Source organism: Amphiprion ocellaris, chromosome 9 (assembly GCF_022539595.1).
Source record: "Amphiprion ocellaris isolate individual 3 ecotype Okinawa chromosome 9, ASM2253959v1, whole genome shotgun sequence".
In the NCBI taxonomy this organism is placed as follows: domain Eukaryota; kingdom Metazoa; phylum Chordata; class Actinopteri; family Pomacentridae; genus Amphiprion; species Amphiprion ocellaris.
In genome coordinates, this window is record NC_072774.1 from 4,399,605 (window position 1) to 4,418,936 (window position 19,332).

General features: G+C 38.9%; 1 protein-coding gene across 6 annotated transcripts; it reads left to right on the forward strand.

Moving 5' to 3' along the window:
- Positions 1 to 871: 871 nt before the first annotated feature.
- Positions 872 to 18,842, forward strand: pbxip1b (pre-B-cell leukemia homeobox interacting protein 1b). Of its 6 annotated transcripts, none has more exons than XM_023266465.3 (12): positions 872 to 1,006; positions 3,396 to 3,472; positions 6,196 to 6,271; positions 7,301 to 7,371; positions 9,765 to 10,143; positions 10,282 to 10,356; positions 11,050 to 11,289; positions 12,439 to 12,462; positions 14,258 to 14,310; positions 14,624 to 14,737; positions 14,870 to 15,104; positions 15,253 to 18,842. In XM_023266465.3, exons 2-12 carry the CDS (start codon positions 3,422 to 3,424, stop codon positions 16,638 to 16,640), a joined length of 2,706 nt encoding a protein of 901 aa, XP_023122233.2. In that variant the 5' UTR covers positions 872 to 1,006; positions 3,396 to 3,421; the 3' UTR covers positions 16,641 to 18,842. The 6 variants fall into 6 exon arrangements, with proteins under 6 accessions (XP_023122233.2, XP_023122238.2, XP_023122239.2 ...); XM_023266470.3 differs by having other exon boundaries at positions 14,870 to 14,960; XM_023266471.3 differs by having other exon boundaries at positions 14,870 to 14,960; positions 15,256 to 18,842.
- The last annotated feature ends 490 nt before the right edge of the window (positions 18,843 to 19,332 follow it).

Sequence of the window (19,332 nt, forward strand, 5' to 3'; positions counted from 1 at the left end):
TGGCTCCTGTTGACAAAGTGTTTTAACAGAAATGTAAATGCTGTAATTTGATTCTTTTAATGAACCATGTAACTTGAATGGATGTGATGCTGGTGTGATCACAGTGCACACGTCTGATGTTGCTCACAGTGGTCCAAGGGACGCTCAGGGAGTTTGTGTGTTTGCTCAGACCCATGAAAAATTAGAGGGAACATTGGTCCAGACCTGAATCCATCCAGAATCTGTGGAGGAACTGAAGAGCAGAGTGATGGAGAGGAAGCCTTCAAAGATCTGGAGATGGACACTTGGAGGAACTAAATCCCAGTGGAGACTTGCAGGAATACTGTTAGACACTAGAACTACTGAGACTATTTTTGATGTCGGTGAAAAATAGTTAAAAATGCATCATTAACACAATCTAACACAATGTTTTACTGTCTTTGGCCCTTGTTTATATCATAAAAGAACAAAATTTGGTATGGGAGGTTAATAATGTTGGGCCTCAAAGAGTTGGAGATGAACAAAATCCCAGCGGACACCTGCCGAAAGGCTGTTGGACGCTAGAACTACTGACTTTAACACTGATTACTTGACAAAAAATGGCATAAATACAGTTGAAATTTGTCATTAACATCTCGAAAATTGTCTTTTGTCACTTGTTTAGGCCATTTACTTTCCATTATTGTTTATTCATTTGCACAGTTATCACATAATGATTTACTCTAAATCTAAAGTCAGTATAATTCTGAATAATTTGAGGCTTAACATGTATGTTACATGTATGTTTTACATGCTATCCTCCACCTGTGTGTGTCAATCAACTTCTGAAATGAGTGAAAGTGACGCCGGGCTGCTATTGGTGGATTCTTGTGACGAGGGGCGGGACTTGAGCTGAGGCGGCCTGTGATTGGACAAGAGGCGTGTGGCTCAAGAAGTTCAGGAGGCGAGTTTCTCAAGTTGGATGTGGAGACTCAGTGAGAAGTGGCAGCTGTATCTGGGACACGCTAAAGAAAAGTGACCGAGCACGGTAAGATAAGCTCAGTTTGTCGTTCAAAAAGTAGTTTTTTAGATTGAAAATAATGTCTTTTGTCCTGTTTGTTGTCGTTTTACTGCGTCGCCTGCGTCGCTTCACGTTTTCCTGGTTGCTCGGCTAAAGTGGGAAAAGTGTGTTTTTAAGCTAACGTTAGCAGTTTTCGTGTCACATTTAGTCGTTTTTCACCAAGTTTGGTTTTCAAAGTGAGTACTGAAGTGATATTTGTGAGTTTTCCCCGGTGTTAACGTGTATTTTAATCCATCGCCACATGACATTTCCTTCCCACAGGCTCCTCCAGTCCAAGCTAACCTCTGTGCATGATAATAACAGAGTCCTGTTTCAGATGCTGTGTGAGCTCTTCTACCAACACTGGAATGCCTTGCAGTTTGTTCTCTTGACCTTTTTTGGTCACTTTTTTTCCCTCTTGCAGAGACAAGATGCTCCCATTAGTTTACCCCAAGAATAAAGCCATTAATGCACCTTTAAACACTGAAGGATCTAATATGCAGAGCTTGAGAATCACAGGTTAAATTAGGTGTTGCTCTTAAACATGAGCAAATAAAACCCAGTAAAGCTGATTTATTTCTCTCTCTCTCTTTGCTGAAAGCCGCCGGGTTTGTGGTGCATGCAGAGCAATCCTTTTAAAACTGTCCTTAGAACACATCGCCGCCTCTGTTGTGTTCCCCATGGCCATCTTCTTCTTCTCCAGTCAATCTCATGGTGGCTATATTTAGCCGGCATCTATTTAAACCCATTCCACTATATGCTCCACAATGCTCCTCGGGCCCCAGGCTAGATTCAGTAGACTCCTCTTGGGAGGCACTCGATTAGAAGACCTAAATTGCCGGAGCTGGGAGAGAATTGAATTTGGGGAGTGAAGTGTGTCATTACCCAGACAATGTGGTATTAACTTGAGTGCGTTTATAGAACAAAGCCGGACTACACATAATCACTTATGCATTACTGCTTGAAAGGAAAAGCTTCACAGAAAGGTAATACCTGACACTTGTAGGTCAGAAAACCTTCACTAGACATATACACTATGGGAGAGAATGTCTTATATACAGTTTTAATTTGTGTGTTTTCGCCAGAACTTTAAAGCGGACTATCTCCAGAATAGTGCTGGCCTTAGTTACCTGTGTCTCTGCCAAAACATCCCTCTTCTAGTCAAAAGCCAGGGTGACCAAAAGGCCCGCTGCGCACACAAACTACTAATGAAGAACTGAATGCTCGGGCACAATTGGACTTCCTGCGCCGACACAAGACGTTAATAACTTGTTACAGTAGGTCCTTTATTGGCAGAATGGGTGAGGCTGAATGGCAGAGGCATGTATGCAAATCCTGTGCATGTGTACAACACAGAGGATGTAAATTTGTTAAAGCCACACATTGCTGTAATTGTGAGCTAGTGGCATCTTGTTTGCTCCCCTTGAAACAGAACGTTTTTCGCCCAACTTTAACCCATTTTCTGTGTGTTTTTAGTTGCTCCCGTCACATATAAATTCCCACACCTCTATGGAAACAGAACACAGGTTTTACTAATACCGGAGGGGGGAAATGAGTTTACATGCTATAGATCAGGGGTGTCAAACTAATTTTAGTTTGTGTGCAACACTTTTTTACAGTGCAGTACATTATTTTTCTGAACAATTCTCATATATTTTTGAAGATATTTATCGTTTGTGACATTTATATTGTTTATTTGTAAATAGAGACTGTATGCACTACCTTTAAGATTTTTAAGACTTTTATCGTGCACCTTCTGCTGTGTTTGCATTGAAAAGGAGAAGTTCTCCAATCTCATTGTACACTCTATAATGACAATAAAGCACATTCTATTCTATTCTATTCTATTCTATTCTATTCTATTCTATTCTATTCTATTCTATGTAGCCCAATTTAATCTTATGTGGACTGGAGCAGTAAAATCAGAGCATAATTACCTATAAATAAAGACAAATTACATTTTTCCCTTTGTTTTATAATTGCAATTTTAACAATATTATGCCTCAACAAACTGTCTATTTTTGATATATTTTTAGATTACACTTATGAAATAAAGTGATTTTGATGCAATATCATGATTTTTAGGCTCAGATTTGGTTAGATTTTCCCAACAATCTCCATGTCACACATAATTAGTTCAATGGCTGTTGGAAATTTGAAAGTTTGATGATTCTTTTTGGTTTTTACAGTTTCTGGATGATAAATGGCGGAGTTTTTGCAAATTTATGAAAAAATAACATACCTTTCAAACCCGCCAGCAGGTTCTGGAGTTCAGAGAGTTAAAATTTGATAATTTTGTGGTGTAAAATCACATTGTTTCCTCTTCCTCTTTTGGTTCCTTATTGAATTTGCTCTGTATGTTGTTCTTGTGTTGCAGGAGACAGGCAAAGCCTCTAGGGGGCCATGTCTGGTGGCAGCGGTGCTAACAACAGCTGGACCATCCTCTCTTCTGAGGTATCATTATTATTATTATTATTATTATTATTATTATTATTATTATCATCATCGTCACTCTGCAAAGAGCACGAGAACATGTGGAGTCTCTATGCATGACGTCACTGAAAACGCATTATTATTTTTAATAAGAAAACTCTCAGTTGTCCCAGTAGATCTTCTATTGGGTCACCTGAATATGAATGTGGTTTCTGTAACGAGGCTTTCCTGATTTTTTTTTTTTTTTCTTTTTTCTGGTTTAACTGGTATTCAGAAAGACAAACTGGTTTGTTTAGTGGGACTTAAGCAGTAGACAATGTCAAATAAGATGATGTTCAGTCTTTAACCCTCGTGTTGTCCTGCAGGTCAAAATTGACCCGTTTTGAAGTTTAAAATGTGGAAAAAGAAAAATATTTTCACAGTGAAACTTCTGATGTCCATATTTTCAACATTTTTGGGAAATCTTTGAACATTTTTTGGTGGAAAAAAGAAATGTTAAAAATGTTTCTTAAGAACATTCACAAAAAATCAACCAAAATCCAGCAAATTTCGCTGATTTTTATTCATTTTTTGAAAATATTTACAAGAGTTTTCTTGCCAAATTTGGAGGATTTTTATTTTTTTTTTTTTTTTAAATAAAACTTTTAAGGGAAACTTTTAAGGAATTTTCTTCCTGAAGGTTTTGCAAATTTTCAGAAATTTGGGGGATTTCTTTGTTGAATTTTTGGATTTTTTTCAGACAAGGAAACAGTATTTTTTTTGGTGCCTGTAAGTGAAGCGAACAGGAGGGTTAATGATGCTCAGATATGATTATAAAAAGTCTTTATGGTCTGTTTAGCTTAGGGTGTTCCAGCATTAGTGTCTAAATGATCACTTATGTGTCATCTGTAGGGTTGGGCATCAAGAAATGGTTCCAAAAATCAGATTATGAAAGCAATCAAGATTAAAATCTAATTTAAATTCTACTTATTGGTTCCTAAATACATTTAATAAATTTATTTATAAAGCGCTTTTCCAAAAGCTCAAAGACGCTGACATTTGTCTTGTGCTAGTTTGCTTTAAACAACTAATGTACAACCGTCAGTGTGTAACTTCACGAGTTAAATGCCTGCGTGTCCTCCCATCTCTATTTGTCTTGATAAATCTTGAGTCAACAGCTGAGTCAACTCGGCAACAGCTGAGTTTCTTGATGAACAGGTGAACACAGCAAACGGTGTAATTGTCTCCGAACACCGGATTAATTTAGCAGATGCTGCTACAAAACGAGAACAGGATAGGACATCTGTTATCATTATAGTAAAGCGCCCAGAGTCAACACAGAAATATAAACCAATAGAGACCACTGTCATTATGGTTACAATTACTTTATGTAGCTCAGTGTTTCTGAGGTGTTAAAGACGTGAAGAACACCGGAGGACGACACAGTAACATGAAATTAACAGTGACTCTTTATTTCTCTCCTGTGACAGTGAACGCAACACAGATTTTCAGTGTCTGTTCTGCTTATTGAAGCTCTTTACAGCCAAATAAAGTAACTTTTCTGCACCTACAGCTACGATTAAATCTTTGTTTACCTTGATAGAGAGGGATTAGAGGAAATAATTGCATCCTTTGTTAGATAAAGGTATTAATACCACACTATAGATGCCTCGCACTGCAAATACGACTAGTATGTAAATATAGTCAGGAAAATGTACAATGGCAGGGGTGTCAAACATGCGGCCTGCAGGCCAAAAGCGGCCCGCCAGATCTGGACCGTGGGAAAATTACTGGGAAGACATGAACTGCAAATTGTAAATTTGTAAAACTGTAAATTTAAAATAATTTCTAGACTGTGACAAGTTGTTTTGATCATAAAGTAAAATACTAGTTTGCTCATTGTTCTTTTGTCGTTTTGCATCTTGTTTTTGGAATATTTTGTCTTGTTTTTGTTGTTTTTTGTCTGACTGTCATTTGTCACATGTTTTTGTCATTTTGTTTCATGTTTTTGTTGGTTTGTGTTTCCTTTTTGTCTTGCTTGTGTTTTTTGTCTTATTTTTGTCATTTGTGTTTTGCTTTATTAGTTGTTTTTTGCATCATTTTTGTCATTTTGTGTCTTTTTTTTGTCTTGCTTGCGTCGTTTGTCCATTTTTTGTCTCTTTATGTCTCGTTTTTGTAACATTTTGTCTTGTTTTTGTTGGTTTTTGTCAGACTTTTGTCGTTTTGATCGTAAAGTAACATACTGTACTATATTTTTTTGGTTCCACAAACCTGCAACTAAATGTTGTGTTCCTTTGTAGACACTCTGTGATCTGTCAGTTGTAATGTGTAAATGATAAACTGAGGCATAATGTTGTTGAAATTGAATGTATTTTTCTTAACAAGTTTCAGGTTGTTCATAATGTTTTGTAAAAAGATAGTTCCTTAAATGTGAACATTTTCAGAATTGTACTTTTCCGGACAAAAACAAAGGGGGATAATATGGAGTTGCTGTTATTTATGGGTTATTATGCTGTGATTTTACTGGTCCGGCCCACTTGAGGTGAAATTAGGCTGTATGTTCCCCCTGAAATAAGATGAGTTTGACACCCCTGTACTAATGTATTGAAAGAAAAACTACATATCACAGAAAAATGTCTTCTTGTTGCTCATGCATTATTGTAAAGGCAGGATTTTACTGTTGTAGTAACCCAAACCACCTGCGATTCAAGGAACCAGGAATAGTTGATAACCAGGACTGTCTGCTGCTCCTGTGTTTGTTTTAGGAAACTGTTGCTGAAACCCTGAGGCCTTTGGCAGAGGGGACTGAGCAGAATGAAGAAAACCAGACAACTACAGCAGGTGTCCTCACAGTTTATTTTATGCAGTTTGAGATATTTAAAGTCCCCAATCAGACAAGCACAGAGATAGGAGGAGATCGAAAGCTGCATTCATTAGAGACTTGTACTCCAAATTCACAGTGTAATGCAATTTTTTTTAGTCTCCTGACACATTTTTGGACCTATGACAAAGTCTGGATGGGCTCAGAGGGTTATTAGCTGAAAATGTGGGGTAGTATGCATGTTTAAAAGGCCTGTGCTTCTGTGCAGTGTAGGCAGATGTTGCTAAGGCTGAATAGCAACATTTCCTGCAGGATTTTCTGTTGGTGAATCAGACTTTATACCACTTGAATTGAATGCACCATAGATAGATAGATAGATATTTTAATTAATCCCGAGAGAAACTGTTCATCAGCTTACATATAACAACAAAAAACAAAAAGACAAAGCAATCAGGCTAGTAACCAGATTATAATAAAACGTCAGTATATACTCAAAAAAACCTTGCTTTACAATACTATCAAGAACACTTCTAATTTAAAATCTATAGAAATTACTAAATATTAAAAGTCAATATACAGTATTTACACATTTCAAGGCATAGTGATTTAAAGTGATTTCGACAGGTAGTAAGAAAACAGTGCTAGTATAAGAACAGTATCTCTCTGAAAACTAACTAACCATTGCGGGTTCAATTTTCTAAAGTCTGAAAGCAGAACTAACAAAGGTGAAGAATTCTAATCTCAATATACTGAAATGTAGCTGTTGATTTTTATGCTAAAAAATGCACAAAAAAGAAAATACAGCTTTGTGGGAACAAGAAAACCCTACTTCTAACACACAAATCTGCTCATTTTTTTTTTACTTTTGCCTATTTTCATACATTAAAATAAGTTTAGAAGTGAGAATAAACAGACCACATCACTGTTGCTCATCATTCTACACACTGTGTTGCTGCCATGAGTCAGAATTTCTTTGTTTCATGGAGTCACAGTTGCAAAATGTTGACCTGCTGCACTGAACTGCTTCCCTCTTGTGTCTGCTGATCCAGGTTGTGGGGAGAACATCCAGCCTGCGAACGCTGCAGAACCTGCAGAAGGACTCGCCGTGCAGGACGACACAGTAAGATGTCCTGTTCTGTAGTGTAATAATTCTATTTGTCGCACACCTTAATGTGAATATGTAGCCGTGACTGGCCAGTGAAAGCATTCTGCTGTTTTTCATTGTATAACTGTTCCATGTTGCCCATTTCTGAACTGCCAGATGATGCGTATAAAACTATTTTTACCACATTCAAGAGGAATACTTGATTCTGATTGCAGCGACCGGCCTCGCAGCTCTGATGTTTCGAACTCGGTACTCGTGTTTGGAAAGTGATTCATTTGAGTCGCACTTGGCTGCAAATAATGCCAGCCCAGTGCTTGACTCGAACCCTCTGAACTGTGAGCAGTTTTTGGTTCTGTCAAATTATTATTCACTGTGGAGTCGTTTTTCACTGCACTATAAAGTCCAGCACCTCAATGGAAACAGAACAACCTTTAAGAAGTAGAGAGAAATGTCATAAAGCATTAAAAAGGAAAAACAAAACTTGAATTTCTTTTATTTCACAAAAATTCAAGAAACTTGAAATGAACCTGTACAAATTTTTTTTCAGATGTGTTACCATTACTAGAAAATAAAACTGAGGCTCCACACACTAGATATTTCTGTTTTTACAACCTCTATAAACTTTTTCTCTCTGCTCTGTTCATCATCAGTAGAAAGATGTTTCACCATGATGAATATCTCCAACAACTTTCTCCTCTGTTCACTGTTTTTATGCCATGCTGCATTTATTTTATTAATCCAGTAGGTTAGATTTTCCTCCATCTGAAATCATTCAAAATAACTTGAAAACCATCCACAATTACGTTAAACAAAATTAATTCAAAATGACAATTTTAAAGCAATTTTTAACACATTTTTGTCACTTGGGGTGTTTTTGAGTGGCACAGGTGTTACCGACACTGTAAACACTATAGATATTTAACTGTCTCCATGTTTGCAACCTCTCCAGACCTTTTCTCTCTACTCTGCTCATCACCTGTAGAAGGATGTTTCACCATGCTGAATGCATCTTCAACAGCTTGCTCCTCTGTTCACTGTTTCTGAGCCATGCTGACTTTATTTTATTCATCCAGAATGTGTTGTTTGCCTCTCAGTTTGTCATTTTAGCCAAATAGTCCCTGAATTTTTTGCCAGTGTGACTGTTAATCACAGCTAAATCAGTCTTGATGTCTCATTTACTGCAGATTTTTTTTTTTTTTTTTTTTAACAGAATCTGGTGCAAAATAGGGATGAACAATGTGCATAAATAATTATTCTGTGATTATTTTGCAAGATATGTAATACAAGTGTAGTGAAATGGTAAATTTTTTTTCCACTAACAAAAAGATAAATGAATCAAACTAATGAGATTTTTGCTGCTTTCTGTATCAAACCAGCATATTACATTATATCTTAATAATATGATTTATAGCTAGGGCATTTGAAGCACTACAGTGCTTCATTTAAAATGGTGTGTTGTGACAATTTTTACTTTGTCAGAAAGTTGAAGCTTCTGTGAGCTGTGGATATTGCACATATCTATATTTTAATTTTGATAATGATCTAAATGATATGAATGTGTTATTGAAAAAAACTGACGTATTCGGTTTATTTGAAGGGATTTTTAAATGAGATGTGTTGAATAAGGTGATTTTAGTGAAATGTCATGATTTTATATTTAGATTTGGCTAATTTTCCACATAGAAATGCTTGTCATAGACAGCTCAAGGACCATTAGGAAGTTGAAAAATCTGACAATTCTTTTTTTCTTGCAGTTTTTAGCTAATAAATGGTGGAGTTGTGGTGTGTTTTTGTTAAATATAACATGACTTTTAATCCAATGGTGGATTTTAGGGGTTTCTGAAGGTTAAAGAACCTATAAAACAAGATGCACAAACATGTCTTCTGTAATAATTGTTCTACACTTATACTTAAATGTTAAGCGTATTATGAAGACGTGCCAAAGCTTTTATTGTTTCTGTTTTCACCAAAAATGCTAAAATGTACACTACCGTTCTAAAGTTTGGGGTCATCCAGACAGTTTCTTGTTTTTCATGAAAACTCCCACTTTTATCCATGTGCTAACATAACTGTACAAGGGTTTTCTAATCATCAATTAGCCTTTCAACACCATTAGCTAACACAATGTAGCATTAGAACACAGGAGTGATGGTTGCTGGAAATGTTCCTCTGTACCCCTATGGAGATATTCCATTAAAAATCAGCCGTTTCCAGCTACAATAGTCATTTACCACATTAACAATGTCTACACTGGATTTATCATTCATTTAATGTTATATTCATTGAGAAAAACTGCTTTTCTTTCAAAAATAAGGCCATTTCTGAGTGAAGTTTTGCATTTGCTGCCCTGAAGCCTCTTAGTCTGACGGTGTAAAACCCTTTTTTTGTGATCTGATTCTTCTGTCCAGGTGTCAGAAGAAAAACCAGCAGAGCTAAGCGAGGCCTCTGAGCCAACCGCTGTCACCGAAGCCCCTAGTTCTTCCACTGTGGAGGCTTCTGACAGCTCCGTCCATGAAGTCGGCCAGACGGAGGGCTCGCCTGAGGGCCCGACGGAGCTCGGCCCCGACCCCGATTCATCCTCCGACTCCTACACCTGCATCACCTCCTCCCCCGACGAGCCTCCAGCCTCGCTGCTGAGCACCGAGACCGTCGGAAGTGCAGAGTTTGCACCGGACGAAGAGAAGCTCGATCAGGAGGAGACGCTGCATCACCTGAACGGGGAGGAGCTTCACCTGGAAGGGGAGGAGTCGGAGCACCAGAGGTCGACCGATTTGGGAAAACAGGCAGGTATGAACATGTGGAGTTAATCAGGTTGTTTTTCCTATAAATCCTTTAATAACTGTCACTGTATACATGGCTACGATCATCATCACCAGCACGCCTGTATCCTTTCTTTTCTGCCACATGTGCCATTTGTGTTTGAAGTGTACTTGGTGGACCAGCTGGTTCTGGACTTGTTCAGTATCTGGGCCAGGAGGTTGTCTGGAGAGGCTGTGGTTGGTATGAGGCAGGGAGCATGATGTGACGGAAAAACTTTGAGTTGCATGACACCCTGCAGAAATAAATTGGCTTCACAGGGACCTCTAAAGTTCTTTTTTTTCTTTTTTTGCAGTGTATGTGCTTTTTGGTCTGCAGCTCTCTGTGTCACTACGGCATCAAAAGATTAGTTTCCTTTTGCTCTGTTCTGCATTTCTTTGTAACTAGAGTTCAGCATCAGCGAGTTTTTATGTTTTACAGTGCTCGTTTCTATATTCCCATTGCTTCTCAGTAATAAATTGAGAGGCCAACAGTTGGGAAACTTTAAACTGTGTTCTTTCAGGGGACCAGAAGTTTAAAAAGAGAAGAATTTATTTGAGATTTAAGCCAGATTAAAGGAAAATGGCAATGCAGCAAATTACCCGGCGTGCTATGCACAGCAGAGCGAACAAAGAAGCAAGTCTTTCCTCCCTTGAGAAGTTTGCTTTAGATAGCTGCAGTGCTATCTAACACGAGAATGGAAGTGCCAGAACAAGTTTGTGCCCAGTAATATGCAACAACTTTGTTTTTCAAATAATAAAAAACTGTCCGAGTCAATGCTTTGCTGTATTTACAGTTTATGTCCTAGGGGTGCCCATAAATGTAATGAATTTACCTGTAAATGTATTATTTGCCAATTTATATACATTTAAATGACCGCTTTCATGCCGTTTCCAGACTCCCCTCCGGATTCAGAGGTGGGTGAGAAGACGGGGGAGGAGGGGGAGCCGGAGGTGAGGAGGAGAAGGTCTCTCCTGGCAGCTCTGGAGAGGGTCGGAAGGAGAGAGGAGGAGGAGGAGGAGGAGGAAGATGAAGACTTTCAGGTGCCACAGCGGGAGGAAGACAGCGGGTTCTCTGTGAACAAGTGCATCCTGGGAGCCGTGATTCTGTTGGGCCTCGGAACCATCTTTTTCTCAGGTAGGCATCATGAACTCAGGTAGAGAAGTGAAATGTCAATGTTCATGTTAATTTAGATAGATTTTAACCCTCTGAACCCCAAAACCTGCCAGTGGGTTTAAAATGCATTTTAGATTAGAAAAAATTGGCAAAATGACACCATTTGTCAGAGCTAGAAACTGTAAAATACCAGAAATAATCATTGGATTTTATCTTTCCAGCATTTCAGATGTGCAATTTCATTAGTAAAATTAATCAAATGTAGGCTTAAAATCTTGATATTTTATTAAAATTACTTTATTCTCTATGTCTTGTTTAAAAATTTACCACAAATAAGCAGTTTTGCAAAATATTTTGCACTTGTCAGTGCAACCAGGAAGTCATGTTTGACTCAGCTGCGAAGAAGAAGAAGCCATAAAAACAGAAAAAAAAATCACTGAATGTTCAATTTTCTGACAGTCTTTGAGCTAGTCATGTGTGTTGTGCAGTTCAGTCAGGAAAAATAACCAAATCTGATGTCTATTTTTGTTTTTTAAAACTTCTTTAAGTATTAAGCACTGCATTATGCCAATTTGAATAACAATGGAAATTGAAATTGAAAATTTTGGGAATATTCAGCTGCACTACAGGCTGTGTTTGTGTTTGAGACTGAGGAAAATCAAACATACTGGATCAATAAAATAAATGCATCATGACTCAAAAACAGAAGAGCAAGTTGTTGAAGATACATTGAGCATGGTGAAACATCTTTCTACAGCTGATGTGCAGAATAATGTGGAAAAATGTCTAGTTTGTCGAGGTTGTAAAAATGCAAATAGTGAAATTTCTAATGCATATGGAGCCCTCACTTTATCTAGCATTGGTGTGCACTTGGAAAAATGCAAAGAAATGCTAAAGAAATTCAACTTTCGATTGGTCTTTTATTTATGATTTACCTCATTGTAATTTTGTTATCCTGCACGAAAGACATTTTTAGGTTCTTTCTACTTCTAGTCATGGTTGTGCTGTTTCCATAGAGATGCAGGACTTTATATTGCAGTGAAAAATGAGCCCACAGTGAGGAAAAATGTGACTGGAGCATAAAAACATCGTTAAACATGTAAAATGAGGTCAGATAGTGTGTGGACGAGATTGAGGCTCTCTCAGACTGAGGTGTGTTATGACCTGCAGGTGTTTTCATGGACCTGGATGAGGGTAGGTTGTTTCTGTGTGTTGTTGTGTGTGTCATTTGGCCACAGCATGCATTTCTGTGTGTGTGATTTTTGCATGCAGGGAAAACACTTTGCACCTGATGCTGTTTTAAAAAGCTCTCCATGCTTTTAAAGGTGTGCGAGTGGGAGAAAGAGGGGTGAAGCGAGTGTTGCAGTCAGGATTATTTGCTGTTTTCAAAAGAAAACATTGTACTGAATCACCTAAAGGAACTAAAGGAACTAATAATGATGTGCTGTAATTGCGCACATTTTCTGTGCTGATCACCTGATTTTCAGATTTTTACAGTTTAAAAAGCAGTATCAGGGTAAAACTTCGTGAAAACGGGATAACGTAAAAGGTTTTCAATCAGCAATTCATATATTAAAATTAGCATTTCATGTTGTTTATTTCTAATGCAATTACATGCAGTTAAACCCCAGCATGGCCAAACCAAGTTTTTACTCCGGCAAGGAATGCCGTGGAGCTATGTGATCATTGCCATACGTTTGTCTGTCCATCTGTTAATCAGTCTGTGTACAGCATTACTCAAAAACGGAATAACGGGTTTGGATGAAATTTACAGGGAAAGTCAGAAATGACACAAGGACCAAGTGATTAGATTTTGGCAATGATGCAGCTTATAGTCTGGATCCACAGATTTGTTAAAGATTTCTGAATCATTGTGAGACAGCGGCACGGCGTCACTGTAACCATGACAAGTGAACACTACATCAGCTGCCTGATGATGATCGCATGATTGTGATCCTACTACAAATCCACCGCTGCGGAATTTTTTGCCCGACATCATACAAGGAACAACTGATTAAATTGTGGGGGTGTTTCTAAATCCCGTCAATTCCCACCGCCTGCTACATATTTAGGTCACACGATTCGGTGTCCGTACATAACGTACACATGCATAACACACGCCTGTGCTCAGTACAAGGTCATTTTGTTTGTGAATACATCTATATTAAATGGACACATTCTATAGTGCCGTGATTTCTGATCATCAGTAACTAATAAACAAATGCTGGATTTAAAAAAGAAATGATGTATTTCTAACAATGTCATATGGTGGAATGAGCAGCTTTGGCGGAGTGCTTTTCTTGTTATTTATAGTGAATTTTTAAAGGTTTCTTCTGCCTGGAAATGGCATAAACACGTAAGAAAACAGCAAACACTGTGTTAAAGGTGGTAATGATGAATTTCAACTATTTCTATGTGTATTTTTTGCATGACTCCTAAAAAATGTCATGGCCAAAATTATTTGTATTATTCATGAAATTGCTGACAATTTAGAGAAAATGCAGCTTTTGTATCATTCTGGATGTTACTGCTTATTTGTACTATGTTCTAGAGCATTCTAATGCACTATAAACTGAAAAAATATGATGCAGCAGTTCTGTAGTAAGTTACTAGTTAATTGCAAATCATGTCTAAAGGAAACGGCATCATGAGAAAAGAGGAAACACTCAGGTTGTTGAGGAAAACATCAGGCAGTCTACAGAAAAAACTGCTCCTTGTGCAGCATTGGAGCTCACACACAATATTTTGTTGTCTTTTATCACTGGTTTATGTCATTTACGGCCCTGAAAAGGCCTAGTAATCAAATAAAAATTCACTATAAATACACATTTTGCATGGAGCTCAACTGTAGCACGAATGCCTTTTACCTGCACAGCTGCATTTTACTGTAAAAACCTGCAATGTGCAATGCTGTATATAGATTTTGCATGCTCTTTAGCGGTGTACACTTTATCTGCATCGACATTAATCTTTGCATAACGATTTGCAGAAAGTGACTACGGCCCAGCGGAGATGAAAGGTGCAGAAGTACCAGGAAAACAGGTCAGTGTGGTGTCTGCTCTCCCTCCATTCTGTCAAACTTTTATTCATTATAAATGCCATTTGTGTGTACTCATTTTACAGCTCGCTGAGTAGCAGCACATGAATTTTTAGTGTGTTTTGCTTAGCAGGAGACCACCCACAACACTGGCAGCATTAACCGCTATTGTCTACCAACTGTGCTCCTCTGTTCTTCCTCATCTCATAAACAGCTCTTTTCCTTCTCAGCTACTCGGCATGGGAAAAAAAAAGTAATTACAAGAAGTCGCCCAAAATCCTGCCATTGTGTTGAACCATGTGTGCAATTTGTTGACAGGAGTGGCTTAATCCAGAGGCCCCTCCGCCCCCAGTCGACGCCGACAGTTCACAGCTTCTAAATAAGTTAGCCGAAGGGAGCCAGCAGATTTCGGTGCTGCAAGCCCAACTTCAGGTGCGACTTCATTCTGTCTCTCACCTCGTCTCTGCTGTAAGGTGCACAAATGTGTGTCGGGCGAATGTGCCAGATTCTCACCGGAGCCTCTTTTTTTTTTTTTTTTTTCCCTGTTCTTCCTCTTTAAAACAGGCACAGAAAGAGGAGCTAAAAGTAGCCAAGGGACAGGCAGCAGAGGGAGCGAAGGAGCGTCGGCACTGGGAGGAGGTGGAGAAGGAAAACAGTAGGTTGAAGACAGAGATGGCCTCTCTCCCTGTCCTTCAGAAAGAGAACGAGAGGATGAAGAAAGATCTGGAGTCTGTCCCGGCCCTACAGAAAGAGCTAGAAACTCTGAGATCCACTGTGACCGAATTAAAACTCTCCTCAGGTACAAAGGGACGAGGCAGATGGATGATAGATATTAAAGTTAGGGAGAGTTCAGCATGTTTTTCCTTCTTTTCTGATACTCTCACTTCAAATCACACTTCCTTGTAGTTGTGTTTTTGTGAATTTTATTGATTTTGTGTTTTCTCCAGCAGCCGAGCATGCAGCTCACGTGAAGCCCACTACATCACCCCCTACTGGTCAGTCTGAGGACAGCAGACAAGCTAAGAAGCCATGGGACGACCAGAAAGAGAAGAAGAAGAAAGTTAAATACGACATGGGCGAGAAGAAAGAGTGGAAAGAGAAATCTGCATGGAAGGAAGAAGATAAAAAGGAGCGAAAAGATGGAGGTAAAAAGGAATGGAAGAAGGAAAAACACGAGCAGGGAACATTTGACAAGGAAGGAAAGCATAAGCAGCAAAGCGATGAAGCAAAACAGTGGAAGAAAGAGAAGACGAGCAGAGGGGACGAAGGAAAGCCTTGGAAGAATCGAGAAGGGAAGAAAGAGTGGATAGGAAAGGACGAGAAAAAAGAATGGAAGGAGGAGAAAGAGAGGAAGAAGGTGAAGCATGAGAAAGTGAATGAAGGTAAACAGTGGAAGGGAGGAAAGGATTATGAAGAGAGGCACAAAGGAAAGGCCGAATGGAAGGGAGAGAAGGAATGGAAGAAAGTGAAAGACGGCTTAAAGGAAAGTGGCAAAGAGAAGTGGGAGAGGAAAGACTGGAAGGAGAAAGGAGAGAAGAAGGAGTGGAAGAAAGAAAGTGAGTGGAGGGATAATAAAGAAAAGGGCGAGAGGAAACACTGGGAGGGCGGCAAAAATCACGGCAAAGAAAGATCAGGGAAGGACGAGAGGAAGCAGTGGAACGAGCAGGAGTTGAGTAAAAACAGAAAACATGACAAGGAATGGAAGAGGAAGGACGAGAAAGAGGAAGAGTGGAAAAGAGGAAAGCAGAAGGAGAAGAAGCACAGCGGAGACGGGAAGAAAGAAAAGTGGGAGAAAAGCAATAAATTTGCAGGTAACCACATCCATGAGGAAGAGCACCTTTATACTGATGGAAAGCAGTCTCACTCTCACCGTAAACCCTCCCTGGACCAGCCGGAGTACTGGCAGCAGCAGAAAGATCGCCTCCAGCACAACCCCAGACCTCCACAGCACTGCAGCTCTCTGGAAACCTGTGCTCAGGCCGAACGCCTGCGTCCCGTCGCTTTACCGGACTTCCAGGCCATCCTCCAGATGTATCTCGCCAAGGCAGAGGAGGCCGGGGTGGACGAATCCAAAAGAGAGGAGCTGAGAAAGCTGGTGGCCGAGTTCTTTAAAGACGGCGTCTTCGCTCACGACCAGATGAGCTTTCAGGAGTTTGTCGAGGACATCGGGGACATTTTGGAAGACATGGTGGAAGGCGACGAGGAGGATAGCGCCATAGAGGAGGAAATGGAAGCGTTTGAAAGAGAAGTTATGGAAAAGTTTTTGATTCCAGGAGAGAAAGAGGAGCGAATCAAATCAGAGTGGAGGAAGGAGGCCGAACGAGGACGTGGCTGATGAAATGATAGAATTGATGGATCTGTCAAAAGTAGCTCAAAGGAGTCGGGATGGATGAAGGTTTACTCAAAGGGAACACTTCTTATTGGACCACAAATGCTTAAAAGTACACATTTATCAGCCTGCCATCCTTCCTGAAGGACGACTTCTCTTCAATCTGTTGTCCAAGCGATTTCAATTGCAATTGTGTTTCATTGTTTTGGGAAGTTTTGTGTTTCACCTGCACACATGCACACACTTTTAGTATAAAGGGATATAGAAAGGGCTTGGATCCACATCAGAATGTAATGTTTTCAGAAAGAATTTCTAAAAACATAGATCCTGATGTTGAATCTAGAGAATATTCTCTAAAATGCCACATATACAGCATACAACAGAAGTGAGTACACCCTTGTGCAATGTTGATTACATGTAAAAGGATTTAAAATGTATTAACTCTCAATAATTGCATTATTTTTAAGTTGAACAGAGTATTTCCTCTTATGAACAATCAAAGACTTACAAAAAACTATATTGAAAGGTCAAGCCCCAATGTAGAAACTCTTGTGATCTCCAATCAGTCTAACTGCGTTAACATTGTTATAAATGAGCTGTAAACAGCAGCAATTTCTCAATTTTGAGCCTATGGGCTGTATCGATGTCTGCATCGTGGCTCCACATGGAAAAGAATTGCAAAACATCTGGTTATGAGACTTGACAAAGATAGAAAAGGATGTAGAAAGATGAGTGATGAACTAAGAATCAGTGAAACAGAGTCAGCAGTAATCAGGAGGTATAGAAGGCGTCATAGTACCACTAATTATGACTGCAGGTCATCCTCCTAAAATGACTCTATAAACAGTGAACTAATTTCAGATCTAGCAGCAAAACGGCAGCTGTTTCAGACTTGTTATAGGAGTTATCAGTGGAAATCAGAGTTTCTGTGATGCTCTAATGGACAGTGTCCAAAAAAAAAAAAAAGCCCTTGCTTGCTGTTTTGCACTAAATTGGAAGATGAATCTTCTCTAGATAACATGAAGACACCTGATGAATGTTGGGAGAACATTCTTTGGTCAGATGTAGATAAATGAGTTGTTCTCAGATGGAGTCCAGCATGTTTGGTGTGAACCTGACCAGGACTACCACAGTGGATGCATAGTCCTGACAGTGAAGCACGGAGGTGGAAGTATGATGATATGGGGCTACATGAGAGCAGAAGGTGTTTGGAAAGATGGCGTTTATAGTTGAATGTCTGTGGATAAACCAAAATACTGGCCGACTTGATGACTTCCAGCTGGAAGAAGAGGAATATTCCAGCAGGAGAACCATCCAAAGAACTAAATAGTTCCTACTGTGGAGCTAAACTGTTAGTGTTTAAATTTACATAAGAACAAATACCAACTGTTCAACTTAGAATTTGTGCAACTACTGTAAGGTTATACAATTTAGAGTAATTTAGGTAATATTGCACAGTGTTTTACTCACTTCTGTCGTATGTTGTGTAGCTTTTTATTCGTGACTGAGCACATGCAGCTAACGTCAACACCACTGGTTAGAGTATTTACTTTATAGTCTTATTCAAACACTACTTTACTCTGCACTGTTCACCTATTTGCTGATCGGGCTTACAGTCCACCGTCTTCATGTTTAATTACTTAAGCCTGATTCTTAACGTGGGATTATCTTTAAAAGTTGGTTAACAAACCAGTTTTTAAAAATACAAAGGACGGCCTTAACACGGACTGCTGAAAAGATTTAGCGAATATTTGATGTGAAATTAGAGAAATCTGCGTAGATCATACCTTGAAGGTTGTACATATCGCATTTAAGAACTTTGGCTGTAATTTCAAAATATATAATTAACTTATTTTCTAGAAGTTGGCATAGGATAGACAAAGGAATTGGTCGGCACATAAGGCATTGACATGTTGAGCATGTATATTTTACTTCAGGTACGGAACTCGCGTTGTGCACTAAAATGTTCTTAATTGTTTTGCGATGAATGTAACATTTGTTCGTGTGGATTAGTTCGGCGCTTCGTTTTCACACGCTGATGAATTTATGAGACGTAGCTGACTGAAGCTTCTGCAGCACCGTAGAGATTGTTTATCGGAGGATTTCGTGTGGCAGTTTTAGCGAACTTTGAATGTTAGGAAGTTTGTGTCCACTGCTGTTTTTGTCATAAGAGCAGAATAATAAATTGAAATGCCTCCCTGTGATGAATCAAGTCCATTTTGTCTTCTTTAACCTTCTTCAAACCTGCAAATGTGTACTTGTATTGTCAGATAGGATGATTTCTGGTCGATTTTCATTCCTTAATGTAGGTTGATGGAGCAACTGTGCTGTCAATTTTGGTTTAAAATCAAAATAATCATTTAAAGTAGTTGCATGCTGACGGGTCAGAGTGATGTATTCGTGTTCTGCAGAGAAATCTGCTGTCTTTGGACCATAAATCACCTTTGCCAGGTAATTAATTTCCCCTGTGACCTCTTCTTTTAATCTTGTGCATATTCAGCCTTTTCATACATGAGTTAGTTTAATAGTTTTTACCCAAACAAGGTTTAATATTATTTTAAATGAGATGCATAACTGTCTGCTGTAATTAAAGCTGCACATTATCAGTTAAAATTGCACTTAAAGGTAAAATAACTAACAGATATCGCTATGAAACTTCCCCAGCTGGTTGTTCATATTGAGACAATTATTTTTTGTG

Excerpts from the sequence above, each read along its gene's own strand:
- pbxip1b (XM_023266465.3), top strand. The coding sequence starts at position 3,422 with ATGTCTGGTGGCAGCGGTGCTAACAACAGCTGGACCATCCTCTCTTCT. Across the intron at positions 10,357-11,049 it reads GTCTGGAGAGGCTGTGGTTG|ACTCCCCTCCGGATTCAGAG; the intron begins GTATGAGGCAGG and ends TGCCGTTTCCAG. Across the intron at positions 12,463-14,257 it reads TTTCATGGACCTGGATGAGG|AAAGTGACTACGGCCCAGCG; the intron begins GTAGGTTGTTTC and ends AACGATTTGCAG.